This window comes from Delphinapterus leucas, chromosome 11, assembly GCF_059928025.1.
Source record: "Delphinapterus leucas isolate spDelLeu-1000000601 "Yukka" chromosome 11, BTC_Dleu_Yukka2, whole genome shotgun sequence".
Taxonomy (NCBI): domain Eukaryota; kingdom Metazoa; phylum Chordata; class Mammalia; order Artiodactyla; family Monodontidae; genus Delphinapterus; species Delphinapterus leucas.
In genome coordinates, this window is record NC_143139.1 from 21,886,113 (window position 1) to 21,901,042 (window position 14,930).

The window sequence follows — 14,930 nt, forward strand, 5'->3', positions numbered from 1 at the left end:
AAATAACCAACAGTGGGGTTAAATAAATTAGAATATAGGCACACAATAGGATATTACGCAGCCAATGACAAGAACAGGATATTCACTCATTTCTTTGTATTCACCCAGGTATTTTGTTCATACAATAAATATTCACTGAGTACCTACCATGCTCTAGGCACAGTGTCAGGCTCTAGAAATTTGTAACAGATAAGGTACTTAGTTTTATTCTGCTTTGTGATTTTTATACATGTTACATCTACCCCCAATGTACTAGAAATTCATTGAGGGCAGGAAATATGGTTTGACAGACTGCAGTTCCCTTACAACTAGAATAATGCCTTTCAGATAATGATGGTTCTTTATAAATAGTTCAATTAATAAATAAGTGAAAACCTTTATAAGATTTTGCCCTATCTTCTGACTCATTCATATTTAATTTTTTTAAAGTAATAATGGAGGGACTTCCCTGGTGGTCCAGTGGTTAAGACTGTGCGCTTCCACTGCAGGGGGCATGGGTTCGATCCCTGGTTGGGGAACTAAGATCCCACATGCCATGCAGCGCAGCCATAAATTAATTAATTAATAATGGAGTTTTTATATTTCCATTATTACTTTAAAACCATAATTACAGGGATGTATTATGTCAAACTCTTTATACAATCAGCCATAACATCTAGATAGATGAAAATAGACATGTTTGTTTTAATAAAGACTGAATTTCTCTTCTCAAAGAATTAATGATTTATACACATTCGAATTCGGGGGGGAAACAACTGGCTTGAAGATTGATGTTCATTATTCAAACCATTTGTAAAAGATATTTTACAGAATTTCCATGTGGAAAAAATGATTATGTTTCCAACAAAGTACCCAATATTAATCCCCCTAAATCATTTGAAGATTATGAAACACATGGAACAAAATTCTTTTTTAACTGAAGTAACATGGGAGTAATCCTTGGATGCTTTTTCTTGAAGTACTTCTAACACGTGCTATTGTATTTTATATAAATGAATAAACTGAGGAACAGTAACTGACCAAGGGCATTAACATCTTGATCAATATTTCGTACCTTAAAGGTATAAAACAATGTTTATTTAAACCTATTTGTGATAGTAGAGCATCACAAATGCCTGCTAACATGTCAGTCTAGAATGGGTTCACACCTGCCTGTGTGACCTAGCAAGCTGTCTAACCTTGCTAACTTCATGTCTGCATCTGTAAAATGGGGCTGAGGATTATGTCCACATCATAGGGTTTACCACAATGTCTATCACTAATAAATGCTCTCTACTCCCAGCCAGGTAAGTGCTAATTTAGTAAATACTTTTGCTGTTTTAACTACCTTTTGTGTCCAATGTACAAATATGGAAGAGAGTGAAATACTTTTGATGATAGATGAGTTGAACCAATGTACTTGAGAGCACTTTACAAACTGAAAACTGTTATATAAATGTAACTATAATAGATAATATAATAGCTATTCGTATGTATAGGAGTATGTTTACCAATTTGTAAATGCACTGAAAATTTGCTTTATAAAAGCTAAGTATTCTCCCGACTTGTAATATTTTTCTTAAATATGTATATTCTTTGTTTTATAACTATAAATTCTTACATATTTGAATTATAATAATGCCCTTTTTTATTCTTAAAGAGTTGCTGAAACACGAAAATGACCTTGCACCTGAGTTATAAAATTTCAGACAGCTCCCTACCAGCAAGTCAGACTGCCATAGTTCTAGTTTATATGTCAGGGCTTCCTAAGATATGACTTCTGGGACAACCTGGAAGAGCATAACTTCACACTCAGAGGAACCTGGATTTCAAATCCAACTCAACTACTTGTTAATCGGGCAAGTTCTTTAACCTTTCTATTCCTAAATTTCACGATCTGCGAAATATCTAGCTCATGAATTACTGTCAGTCAACAACACTCATAAACTGGCTTCATCAGAACCAGACACTTTTGGGCAGTAGTGATCAGTGAATAAAGCAAAGTCCCTGCTTTCATAGTTTATGCTCCAATGGGAGAAGCTGACAACAAAGAAGCAAACAAACAAGGTGCTTTCAAATAGTGCTAAGACAGTAAGATAGGATGGGGGGAGCTGCAACACTTCACTGAGCACTGAACTTTTGAACACGTGGCCATCTGGGAGATAAGGATCCAAATAGTGGGAACAGCACACACAAATGCCCTACGATGAGAAAAAGGCTTGTAGATGAGAGACAGAATGAAGGCCAGTGTGGGTGAAGTGAGGGTAGGGAAATGGGGGAAAGTAGTAGTAGATGAAGCTCAGAGGATGAAGGGCTTTCTAAGTCATGATACGGTATAGGAATCTTCAGTGAAATGGAGAGTTTTACATAGGTGAAAGATATGGTTTGATTTACATTTTAAGATCACTCTAATTATTGTGTAGGGAATGGATTGTAGTGAGACTGGGGAGGTGGGGAGTTCAGTAAGGAGACTCTTCTGTAATCCATGTCAGATTATGGTGTATTTGGACAAGGGTGCCCCACGAGAGAACACACAAAAAAGGTATATTTTAGAAGCGGAACCAGTAGAACTTGCTATTGTATTTAATGCAAGTGAACAAAAGGGAAGAATCATATGTGACTCCCAAGGTTTTAAGATTACTAACTGTAAAATAGTTATTCTTTACAATGGGACAAAAATCTGCCTCTTGCAGCTACCATATGTTAATTATAATCCTATTCCTGGGAACCTGTAAAAGAAGTCCATTCACACCTTGAAATGTTGGAAAATAATTATGTTCCCCCTCGGATTTCTTTTCTTTGTCTAAATATTTCAAATGTTTTCAATCACTACACAAATAAGATGGGTTTAGATCCCTTTACTACTATGGATGCTCACTTCTGAATGTCTCTCATTTTGGTTATGTGTTTTTCCATAAAAAGCATCCATCAACAAATAAAAAAAGATGTGCCCTACCCATTGCATAGCAGAATTTGCTTTTCACCTTTTTTATCCTAGACAATAGCTTTTATTAATGTCTTTTTGACAGATACTTCATAGTCATTGCCCCTCAAAATCTAGTAGATTAATACCTATGACGATGTAAGCTAGGATACAGTAAAGACCGTAAGAAAAGTATAAACGGCCAAATGAGGGTGAGTTCAGATCTGGACCTGGGAGTCAGAAATGGCTTTTATGGAGGAATTTGGACAAAGAATTTTTTTGAGTAATGGAAAAGATGCTGAGAGATGGCAATGGTGGAAACTGGAGAAAGAAAGTTATAGCGTGAGCAATGCCTGGGGCATAATAGTTCAGTTTGCTGGGTGGGGATGAGAAGCAGTGAGCAAGGTCAAAAGAGGAGGTAGGGCTGTGGAGGCCACAAACATTGCAACGAGGAATCCATCCTTAGTTTGTTAGACAAAGGTATGCTGCTGAAGGCTGAGGACTTTGTTGTTGATGTTTTTAAACCAACAAGAGAATTTCACTTCAAGAAGATTATTCTGGTAGCAGATTTAAGTGAAGAAAGACAGAAGGAAAGAACATTGAATGCCTACAGTGGTCCAAAAAGGAAGCAAAGTGGGGTCAAACTAGGCCATTATGGAGGAGAAGGCGGGGGAAGTACAAATGCGGGGGATAGCGGGAATGGAATCTCCATAGCTTCCGAACTGTTCAGGTGGAAACAACAAACAAGGAAGCGGAAGAAAACAGGCTTGCCATTTGCAGCAACATGCACAGACCTAGAGATTATCATACCAAGTGAAGTAAGTCAGACAGGGAAAGACAAGTATCATTTGATATCACTTATATGTGGAATCTAAAATATGATACAAATGAACTTATTTACAAAACAGAAACAGACTCACAGACAGAGAAAACAAACTTATGTTTAGCAAAGGGGAAAGGGGTAACAGAGGGATAAATTAGGAGTTTGGGATTAACAGATACACAGTACTATATATAAAATAGATAACCAACAAGATCCTACTATATAGTACAGAGAACTATATTCAATATCCTATAATAAACCAGAATGGAAAAGAATATGAAAAAGAATATGTATATTTATGTATAGCTGAATCACTTTGCTATATACCTGAAACATTGTAAATCAACTATACTTCAATTAAAAAAAAATGTTCACAAAGATAAAACAGATTTTATACCAATACATCACTCTTCCAAACCTACCCTGATTGTAGACTTAGATATAATTATTTTTTAGACTTCCTTTCACATATGTCTTTTAGCATACAAAGAGACTAAAATTTCCTGTTAAATCATAAACAGTCGAGGAACTGGTAGAAAATGGAATGAAAGAATCTTTAGCCTGATCCAGTTTCAGTGACTGTTTTAAACCCCCAAAGCTCTGCCGTCCTGCTCTGCAAGAGCTGATGTGAGTACACAGGGAACACCACTGAAGCAGCAACTTGCAACTCGGAAGGAAAGCACAGCATGGAATCTCACTTGTGGCTCAAAGCTCTTCGCCTCTCAACTTGTAAGTGGTGTGAACAGCATGCCCTCTGTGCCCCGGGTAGGGCCAACTGGTGTCTTCCCTCAATGCATTTGCTAAGTACTGAGGGAGCAAGAGCAGGAGGAAAAAAGAGGAGAAAAAAAGGGGAGGAGAGGGGCTTCCCTGGTGGCGCAGTGGTTAAGAGTCCGCCTGCCGATGCAGGGGACGAGGGTTCGTGCCCCGGTCTGGGAAGATCCCACATGCCGCGGAGCGGCTGCGCCCGTGAGCCATGGCCGCTGAGCCTGCGCGTCCAGAGCCTGTGCCCCGCAACGGGAGCGGCCACAGCAGCGAGAGCCCCGCATACCGCAAAAAAAGAAAAAAAAAGGGAAGGAGAAAGAAGAGCAGGGGAGAGAAAGCAGGAAGGAGATGAGGAAGAGGGGGGGACTGCCTTCAAATGCAGCAAACACAACGTATTCCTATGTAAAGTAAATAGCATCATCACATTTCTTTGCTTTTCCTTCAGATTTTAGTTTTTGATGCTTAGTATATTTCCCAGCTGATTTGGTCCAAATGAAGATGCTTTTAGTACTATTTTATCATAACTTGAAAAGTATATTATTAAGAACTCAGAAGTTACAGGAAAGCAAGAACAACAGAACCAGACTGACTTATAATTCCACCAGCCAGAGATACCAGTGTTATTTCTTTATTGATATCCTGCCGGACATTATGCTATGTGCAACTTTTTTTTTTTTTTTTTTTTTTTGCGGTACGTGGGCCTCTCACTGTTGTGGCCTCTCCCGTTGCGGAGCACAGGCTCTGGACGCGCAGGCTCAGCGGCCATGGCTCACGGGCCCAGCCGCTCCGCAGCATGTGGGATCTTCCCGGACCGGGGCACGAACCCGCGTGCCCTGCATGGGCAGGCGGACTCTCAACCACTGCGCCACCAGGGAAGCCCTATGTGCAACTTTTAAAAATAAAATTTAGGTTCTCTTCTGTGTCCTTCTTTATTTTATGGCAACGCATATGGTGGCCTCTTCCTTTATCTCTTCCCTTCCCTTCCTGAACTATTCTGTCCTAAAACCTGGAGGAGGAGCAGAGCAAAGTCAAGTGACAGCGCTGGACAAGGAGCGCTAGGGGCCGAGGTGGTCCAGAGCACTCGAGCCCAGAAAGGAGTGGAAGGCATGTGCACAGGAGGCTGCCGGGAGTGGAGAATTAGACTTGAGTCGGGTGAGGAGGGCGTCCACGGCAGGGGACAGCCTGGCGCCACGTCAAAGGTGATAAGGGTATTCATGCAAACGAGTGACCCAGCACAGAGTCAGAGGCCACCCGGGAAGAGAGGCCGCCCCTCAGAGCAGCAGGGTGACATGGACCAGTGGGAACTGCAGGAAGGTGGCAAAGGCCAAGCTGCCAGAGGATGCATCTTTGTGGGGCGTGGCCCTACATGGGGTGCCTAAGCCCAAGTGGGCCGTGACGAGGGGAGGGTGTGTGCAAAGGAGGGGTCTCGGATGTAAAGCATTAAAATTATAATTTTGAGGAGAACTGGCATCCTTACAAGTTGAATTTTGAAATCCAGAAATAGTATAACTCTCAATTTATTAAAATCTTTCGTATCCCTCAAAATAGCAATATAATTTTATTCTCGTGTTTCTTAAGTTTTCTCTTAAGTAGTTACTATTTCTATTGCTGTTGTGACATATCTTTTTCACATTTTTTCTCCCTTTTGGATATATAGAAAATCTACCAAGTTTAATACTTATTTATAATTAATCACCTAGATGAACTCTATTAATCTCTTAGTTCTAATAATTTTCAATTGATCCTCTTGGGTTATAACTGCTTTTGAATGTACTCAAATTAAAATTGAGCATCATTAAATTTTGTTAATATTAAGTTACTTAAACCAAATTGCAGATGGGGAGAAAAGACTAAAAATATTTTACGTGGTCATTAATTAGTTAAACCATTTATTCATTTATCAAATATTTACTGAGCACATACCATAACCCTGGCCAAGTCACCTAATCTAGATAATTCTGTTTCCTCAACCGTAAAATGTAAATAATCAAGGAGCCTACCTAAGGATTAAATGAGATAATACGTGTGAATTGCTTAGCATTGCAAATGGTGCACTGACAAATGTCAGCAGTGATGATGACCACGATAATGAAACACACTATAAGCTGCCCTTCCCAATGCCTGCAGAACCACCTATAGTTGAGAGAATGATCCAGCTCCTCTGTTTGTTTTTTGAAGTCCAGCCCAGTCTATATTTCTCTTCCCTCCTCCTTTCTGACAGCCCTAATTAACTTTATTAAAAAAAAAAGAGGACTCTATGAGAAATTCTTCCTACAATGTACTAACCTTCCCTTAGCTGTTATCCCCTTGCATTCCATTTTATTTGGAATTTCTGAAGCCTTTTATGCATAACAGAGCCTCAATGAATACTGATGAATTTCACACAAAATTAGAAAACCAAAAAGTCCTCCTGCCACATGAAGATGTTAATAAATCAGGCTACTTAACAGACAAGACAATTCCATAATGAAATCTGAGATAATTAAACTAAACTCATTTGTGTAATATCTTACTGAGCTATATTAAAGCACCATATACAATATTAAATTTAAAGTTAGAAATATAATTAAAAATAAATAAATATATTTTAAAATATTTAAAAAGAAGAAATATAACAATTATATTCCCCTCCCAAAAAGGATACAATTTCAGAGTCATTTGCTGATCATTGGTCTTCAGCTTTACAGAAACCACACCTGCTCTCTTTTTAAGTTGAAAACTGAAAAACTACTTGTATTGCCTATTAGCCAAAAGCCTGATTTCTTTCACAAAATGTGAAAATAAGTAAAATCCGACACTCTGACTTACCCACTTCAGCCAAAGTTCTGATACAGGACTCCACCGAGGCTTTCTGAGCCGGATTTGGCCAGGTGCAATTGTAAATTCTGAAGGCAGACTGAAGCAGCTGAATGAAAACTGGCTGATGTGTCTGAGAACAGAAAGAAAAGAGGCAAACAGGTCACTAAACCATTAACACTCCTGATGCAGTATCTATGCATTATCAAAAAAGGCCCACCAAAATAAAATACTGTCTTGCCTTTTAAGTTTCAGTGCTACTTAATGAACATCTCATTCAACAAATATTTATTTTGTACCCATCTCATGAGAGGCACCACACCAGACACTATAGAAAACTGATTATTTTAACTGTATTCTTAATCAGGAAAATATGGCATTTCTTGAAGCCAATGACATGGATTTAAGTATATTTTTACAATCTCTGGTTTATTTCCGAGTATAAATAGAGCAGGCATTTTGGGTTTGTTTGTTTCACTGATCATATGTTTTGGTTTCCTATGATCAGCAAGTAGAGGAGACAACAATTTTGACCTACAAAAACAATTTTACATGATTCTAATAGTTCATTCAAAATTTTCCCTAAAAAAAGTATAACTGAATTAATATTTTTATAAGAGCAATCACTGTAGAATATTTGGCAACGAAAATCACCAATAATCCTAACATGGAGAGATAATCAGTATCAACATTTTTAAGATAATTACTTCCTGAGTTTTCTTATGTATATATGCACATATATTCTTTACACGCACAAACCTGGATGATACTATGATGCAATTTTGTGGCCTGTTTCACTTTACATTGCTTCATGATCATTTTCCTTAGGCATCAATTTTTCTTTTAAAACATGATTTTTAATTGCTATATAATAAGCCATCTACAGATATACCATAATTTATTTAGCTATTCCCCTGTTTGTGGACATTTAAGGTTGATGTCAATTTTTAAGTATTATAAACACTTCAATGAAAATCTTAGTATATAAATCCCTGCGAATTCTTTCGGGATTTACTAAACTGGAATTATTGAGTCAAAATGTCTATCCATTTAAAGAATCATTACCAGTTATTTCGACACTTGGCAGTCAATCTACAGATGTGAAAGTTCCTATTTTGCTTAGAGGGAGAGCAAAAATAATTCAGTTTGAAGATGGAGCCTCTTTATTTAAAATAAAGTTTGGGAAACTCAGAAAGCAGCATAATAGTATATAATAGGAAAGAAGAGTGATCTTGAGAAGTGTAGGAAAGGACTTCCAGGCGTATTAAAGTTTTCTACACTCAAATAAGGTACAGAAATTGTGTGACAGACTTCTTTTGTACTTGTTTGTTTATATTACCTGCAGGCTGGTACTGTTGTCTGAAAAGGGAGAATTAAAAAAGCCGCTCACAACGTTCATGATTGACTCAGTAACACACTTCTCCAAAAAGGTGTCTGCGTGCTTCCTGTCTGTAGTTGTGTTGCAAACCTGGAGAGAAAAACAAAACAACTCAATGTGTTCTATCACATCTTTGAATTATAAGTCAATACTGGAACCTTCTGAAAATTGTCATGAAATGGTTGTTCATGCCATTTCTTCTGCTTTTGAAAGTTGCTTTGAATAAAAACATTTCTGGGACTTCTCTGGTGGTCCAGTGGTAAAGAATCTGCCTTCCAATGCAGGGGAGATGGGTTCGATCCCTGGTCGGGGAACTAAGATCCCACATGCCGTGGGGCAACTAAGCCCGTGTGCTGCAGCTACTGAGCCCACGTGCTCTGGAGCCCGCACGCCACAACCAGAGAAGAGAAAACCTGCATGCCACAACTAGAGAGAAGCCTGTGCACCAAAATGAAGAGCCCCGTACCGCAATGAAAGATCCCGTATGCCACAACTAAGACCCAATGCAGCCAATAAGTAACTAAATAAATATACTTAAAAAAATTTCTGCCTGAAATCCATTCAAAGTTTATCATTCTGTAGTAGTTTCACCTTTAAGTTTGGTTGCCATTTCATCCTTGGGCCAGAATTCTTTCACAGACCCCAGCCCCTTCTTCCAGATATGCTTCTCCCTCCTCCTGCACACAACCTTCTCCCTCCATCCTCAAGCCTAGCTTTGCTGGAAAATACTTTTCCACTTGATGTGAGGAAATCAAAGAGGAAACTCATTATAAGTACGAGAAAGTGGTGAAGGTGGTTAATGGTAGCTCATATCTCTCTATACATTTTCACCTCTAATACCTGGCTCAGATTAGAGAATGCAAACAGAAAATATTTGGAGAGGAAAACAGAAAGATAAGAAAAGGTCGGGCTTCCCTGGTAGCGCAGTGGTTGAGAGTCTGCCTGCCGATGCAGGGGACATGGCTTCGTGCCCCAGTCCGGGAAGATCCCACATGCCGCGGGGCGGCTAGGCCCGTGAGCCATGGCCGCTGAGCCTGCGCGTCCGGAGCCTGTGCTCCGCAACGAGAGAGACCACAGCAGTGAGAGGCCCGCGTACCGCAATAAATAAATAAATAAATAAATAAATAAATAAATAAATAAATAAAATAAAAAATAAAAGGTCAAACCTTGCCAACAATTTTGACTTGTTCATCCCCAGATTATCTGGGAAGCACAGAGGGTGTGTTCGTGCCTTCTTCTCAGAGTTGGCTAAGCAAGAAGACAGGACACTAGAGTAAAGGGAACATCAGCAAAGAACATGGGCTCTGACCTTTATGTAGGATTAAATGAGGCTGTAATTGGTCATTCTGCTAAACAAACTGTAAATTTCCAAACATGTCAGGGTTGACAAATTGCAAAAGCTAAGATACACGATTAAAACCGAATGAAAAAAAGTTGGGTGGTGAAAAAAAAACAGCATGGAGATAAAAAAAGAAGTGAGTGGGGGAGAACATAGGGTGCGAGGAAGGACTCAAGAACTGGGCAGAGTAAGAATGTTTAAATATCCACAAGATTACAGTGAGTCAGTATGGTGGCCAGATGTTCCAGATGTTCTTAGACAGTTTGAATTTTTATGTAAGTTTTTTATTCTTTTCAATAGGTGATTAATCAAGAGTAAGGAAACGTAATTTAATCTGATATTGCTTTAAAACCCTGCACACAAATAAATTCACCAAAAACTCCCTCCTCAAACCATGTGTCCCAAATGGTCTGTTTTGCTTCTAAGTCGCTTGCCATCAGGGGCAGCTCACTTTTTCCCCATCTATTAAATGACACCTACCTGACAGGGGTGTTATCAGAACTAAAAAGTTTTTAGTGTGTCTAATCCCATAGTTACTGTAGGGAATGATGCAATTAAAGAAAATAAATTATGTCAAGTTATGTCATCTTTTAGTTATTGTTTCAGCACATAACATAATGCGTGGTAAATACAAAATGTTCAATAAATGTGAAAAGAATGAACCAATTAATTTTTTTAAATGAAAGAATAAGAGAGAATAAGAAAGGACTCATTTTATCTTAGTTTAACTAAGGGTTAGACTCTATTTGTGGAATATCAAACCTCAGGTTAAAATTTAATGTGGTCCCAGATCTAATATAAAATTGATTTTCCCATGTTGGATATTAAGTAGGATTTATTTCATTTAGTATCTTTCAGCACTGGCTTTTATGGTGAATTTTTCTGATACATAGGATAAAAATATATTAAAGTTGAGTAAGTAGTTGAACAATTCTACCACAACCAGCCCAGAGAAGCTTCTTCCTCATCCAGTGACATTTCACACAATTGAATGGGGCTTTCTGGAGCTACTATAGAATCACACTACATTACCTGCAACTGATCATTTGCTAAAGAACCCCACAGATTTGCTTTGGTCAGTGGATTAATTAATAAAAGTTATCTATAATACTTCTAGATGAAGGCTGTCCTCAAAATCCTGGTCGTGGAAATTCTGGGTTGACACAACTGTGTGGAACCTATTCCTCAATTCATTTGTACAAGAAATTCAAATAATGTTCAAGATACTTTTTATGCCTCAGATGAATGACAACTTTTTCACCTTTAGAGCCTGTATCTTACACTGTAATATTATGGACAGGCAAGAGATAAGGAAACCACTTTTTTAATTAAAGTCCTTAAAAATTTTTCGGGAAATAAGGAACCTAATTATTAGCAATATTTCTTTATCTTGTCTTTTATTTATTTTTACTGTTTCTTCCCAATAAAGATTAGAAATGGCCCAAATAAAATTACATCATATTAAATTAATTTTTATGTGTAATACATATATTTTTAAAGTTTCTGTTTGCAGATATTATTCACATACCATTATTTCCTATCAAACATTCCCATGTACCATCATTATTTAAACACTTATTTCAAAACGCTATATTTATTCCATTACTCTAATGCACCATCATGCTTTAATCCATTTTTGGAATGAGTTTAGTTAGGTATACGTAGATAAAAAGTACAAATCATTTTCTTATTTTCTTAGCTATTTCTTTCCTGCGAGTCTTATGTGATTCCCCCCCGCCCCCCGATTATTGTTATTATACAGGATTATGCAAAATTATTATTTTTACTTTCAGATTTTGGGGGTATATTTCACCAAAAGAGGAATCACCAGATGAGGTTTCATAGACAGTTCTGTACTACTTGCTGGGCTCATCCTCTAAAACAATAAATTTACAATGATATCAACAACCTATCTCTGCATACACAGGATGTTCCTTCATTACCATCAACTAGCTCTAGCTTTCGGGCTCTGGTTAGGTTCAGCTGATGCGACGCACTGGCAGAAGATCACAGAGTGGAAGAGAAAGAAGTCAGGTACCTACTCTGCCTCTGCCTCTACCTGCATCCCCATCTCCATTCTCCTCGTTGAGGCTTCAGCAGTGTCTGTGTCTCTGGGTATAGCGTCTGCTGGAGCCCTTCTGCAATGTCTCCAAGTCCTCTCTGGGCTCTGGTAACACTGGTGCCACCCTTGCCCCTTCAGGCCTGGGGTGGCAATAGTTTTGCATTGTTACCAATTCCTGGATGCTTCCCTGTCACTCCTGGTTCCTTTAACCCTTCCCACACCTCTTGGAGTGTGCCATCTATTTGCTGCTAGAACTGTTAATCTCTGTAAATTATAATTACTTTTGCCAGTTTAATGATACCTAAAAGTTATTTCATCTGGCATTTCTGACATTGCTAACAAGGCAGGGCATTTTTCACATAATAATTTCATGTCTATATTTTGTCATGTAGAGATGATTCAAACCCTCTAAGCCACTTTAAAATGAAACATGGAAATGACTGTATATTATATATCAGTAAACGTATTTCACATAATAAACTTTTCAGCAGTCATTTCACATGTATTTTCACATTCTGACTCTTTAGAATATTCCTTTCATTACATTTCATGGTGTAAAATAATTTTTAGCATTCAGGCACTGTTTTTTTATATTTGGGTCATTATATAAAGAAGGAAAAATCCCTTCCACAAAAGAAAAGAATATTCTGTACATTTTTGTTCTAGCTTTTTTTGGGAGTCCTTCTCCCATCTCCATCCACATCTTGACTCCTACTTAACTTTTAAAGCTATCTGAATTTGCTGCTGTAGGTGACCTGATTTATGCATTCTGATTAGTTTTTTTCCATACTGATATCCAATTGTCCTCCAAACATTGATTTAATAGTAATTTCTTGCCTCACTCTCAGGTTACCTGAATTTTATCTTATAGTGTATCACTAATCACTGTTTAAATCTCTCCTCATATCTCTGGTATGCTCCATGTATCATTATTTTTTAAGTATTTTAATTCAATACTATAAGAATGAAACGATTTTCAATTTGTAATGTGTTTTACACTGGAAAAACGAGTCTACCTTCATTGTCCTTTCCAAGAAAAAAAAATCACCTTTTGAAATATCTGTCCTTTTCTGCTTCCAGATGAATTTTACTGTGCACCTATAAAACTTCATGGACTATCACTTAGGGACATAAATTGTTAAATTAAAACTATTAGGCTAGGAGTTAGAACGGTGAACCAAACAAAACAAAGTCCCTACTCTACTGAAACTCTGATTCAAATCAAAAGAGACACACAATATACAAATTAACAAACATATAAGTGGTAAAAATAGAGCAAATAAATAGACTTTCAGAAAAATAAAGAGCAAGTAGTGCAGGCAATACAGCAAGAGGAGTAGGTACGGAGAAGGATTACTATTTTACCTAAATTGCCTGGAGAACTTCTCTGTATAAGGTAACATTTTAACAAAGAACTGAAGGAAGTGAAGAAATAGCCATGGAGGTTTCTGGGGGAAGAGCAAGGAAAAATCTGTCTCCACCATTAGAATATAAGCCCCTAGACAACAGGAGCTGCTCTGTCTTGCTCGCCACTGCACATGCAGTACCTTAGCACATAGTAGGTATTTAAAATTATTGGTTGAACAAATAAACATTAAGCGTAATTTCTAGATATAATTATTTCTGAGATTTCTCCCCTTGTATATATGATGTCCCTTCTCTCTTCTGCTCTAAAAGTGACTGTTACTCTTCCAAAGACGACAGATTGGGTTAAATAAGTTATCATACATACACTGGAGCAGCCCTGTCCAAGAGGACTTTCGGCAATGATGGAAATCTTCTATATCTGGGATGTCCAAGATAGTAACCACTAGACATGTGCTTATTCAGCACTTGAAATGGTTTTTTAAATTTTATTTTATCTAATTAAATTTAAATTTAAATGTGGCAAGTTGCTACCCTACCGGATAGGGCAGCTCTCGCCAGTAATATACTTTTGATCATACAGACCACGGAATACAAATCTTAAAAATCATTTTTTTATTCCTCATAGGCAGTAAAAATGTTCTTATAAATATCTGAGGTGATATCTCATATTTATTTTAATTTGCATTCCTTTATTTATGAGGCCAAAACTTTTCCAAACATTCGCTTTTAATATCTCCTTTTTATGTGAGTCATCTGTGCCTACACTTTCTTAGAGTTTTAAATTCATTTTTTAAAAGGTAATATATATTGATGTTAAGAAAAATATTAACTGTAGGAACCCTGTAAAAAATAGAAAAATACAAAATGGAAAACAAAAATTATCCATAATCTCAAAATCCAAACAAAACCATGGTTAACACCTTGGAATCTTTTCTTCTAATCTTTTTGCTCCTATATATTTTACATAATGGAAATAATTCTGGATAAGCGGTTTTTTATTCCCCTTTTAATATTCATCACTCAATCATTAGCACTTCTCATATCATTAAAAATCTTCAGGGTTCCCCTGGTGGCACAGTGGTTGAGAGTCCGCCTGCCAATGCAGGGGACACGGGTTCGTGCCCCGGTCCGGGAAGATCCCACATGCCGCGGAGTGGCTGGGCCCGTGAGTCATGGCCGCTGAGCCTGCGCGTCCGGAGCCTGTGCTCCGCGACGGGAGAGGCCACAGCAGTGAGGGGCCCACGTACAGCAAAAAAAAAAAAAAAAAACTTCAAAAAATAATCAGTGATACTATAACTTCAATCTTTTAGATATATCATAATTTGTTGAACCATTTATTATTAAATATGTAAACTATTTCCTACTGTATTTTATTATAAATGTTGAACTTCCTTGCCCATAAATCCTTGATATCATTTCTAATTATTTCCTAAGGACAGATTCTTGGAAGGTAAATTACTTGACACATTAAAAAGGTATGAAGGCTTTTTTAAATGTGCT

At 37.6% G+C, this 14,930-nt stretch overlaps 1 protein-coding gene across 4 annotated transcripts in view; it reads right to left on the minus strand.

Annotated features, from left to right (window-relative positions):
• Window positions 1-14,930, minus strand: part of ITPR2 (inositol 1,4,5-trisphosphate receptor type 2) — a 562,910-nt gene that overhangs the window by 238,372 nt on the left and 309,608 nt on the right. For all 4 annotated transcript variants that reach the window (XR_002645176.2, XM_089919972.1, XM_022577817.3 and 1 more), the window contains 2 exons: window positions 8,623-8,751; window positions 7,296-7,416 (listed from right to left, as the gene is read on the minus strand). Coding sequence is in view for 3 of the 4 variants with exons in the window: in XM_089919972.1 (XP_089776098.1) it covers window positions 7,296-7,416; window positions 8,623-8,751 (250 nt within the window). In the remaining variant the exon portion in view is untranslated. The remainder of the gene's footprint in view (window positions 1-7,295; window positions 7,417-8,622; window positions 8,752-14,930) is intronic.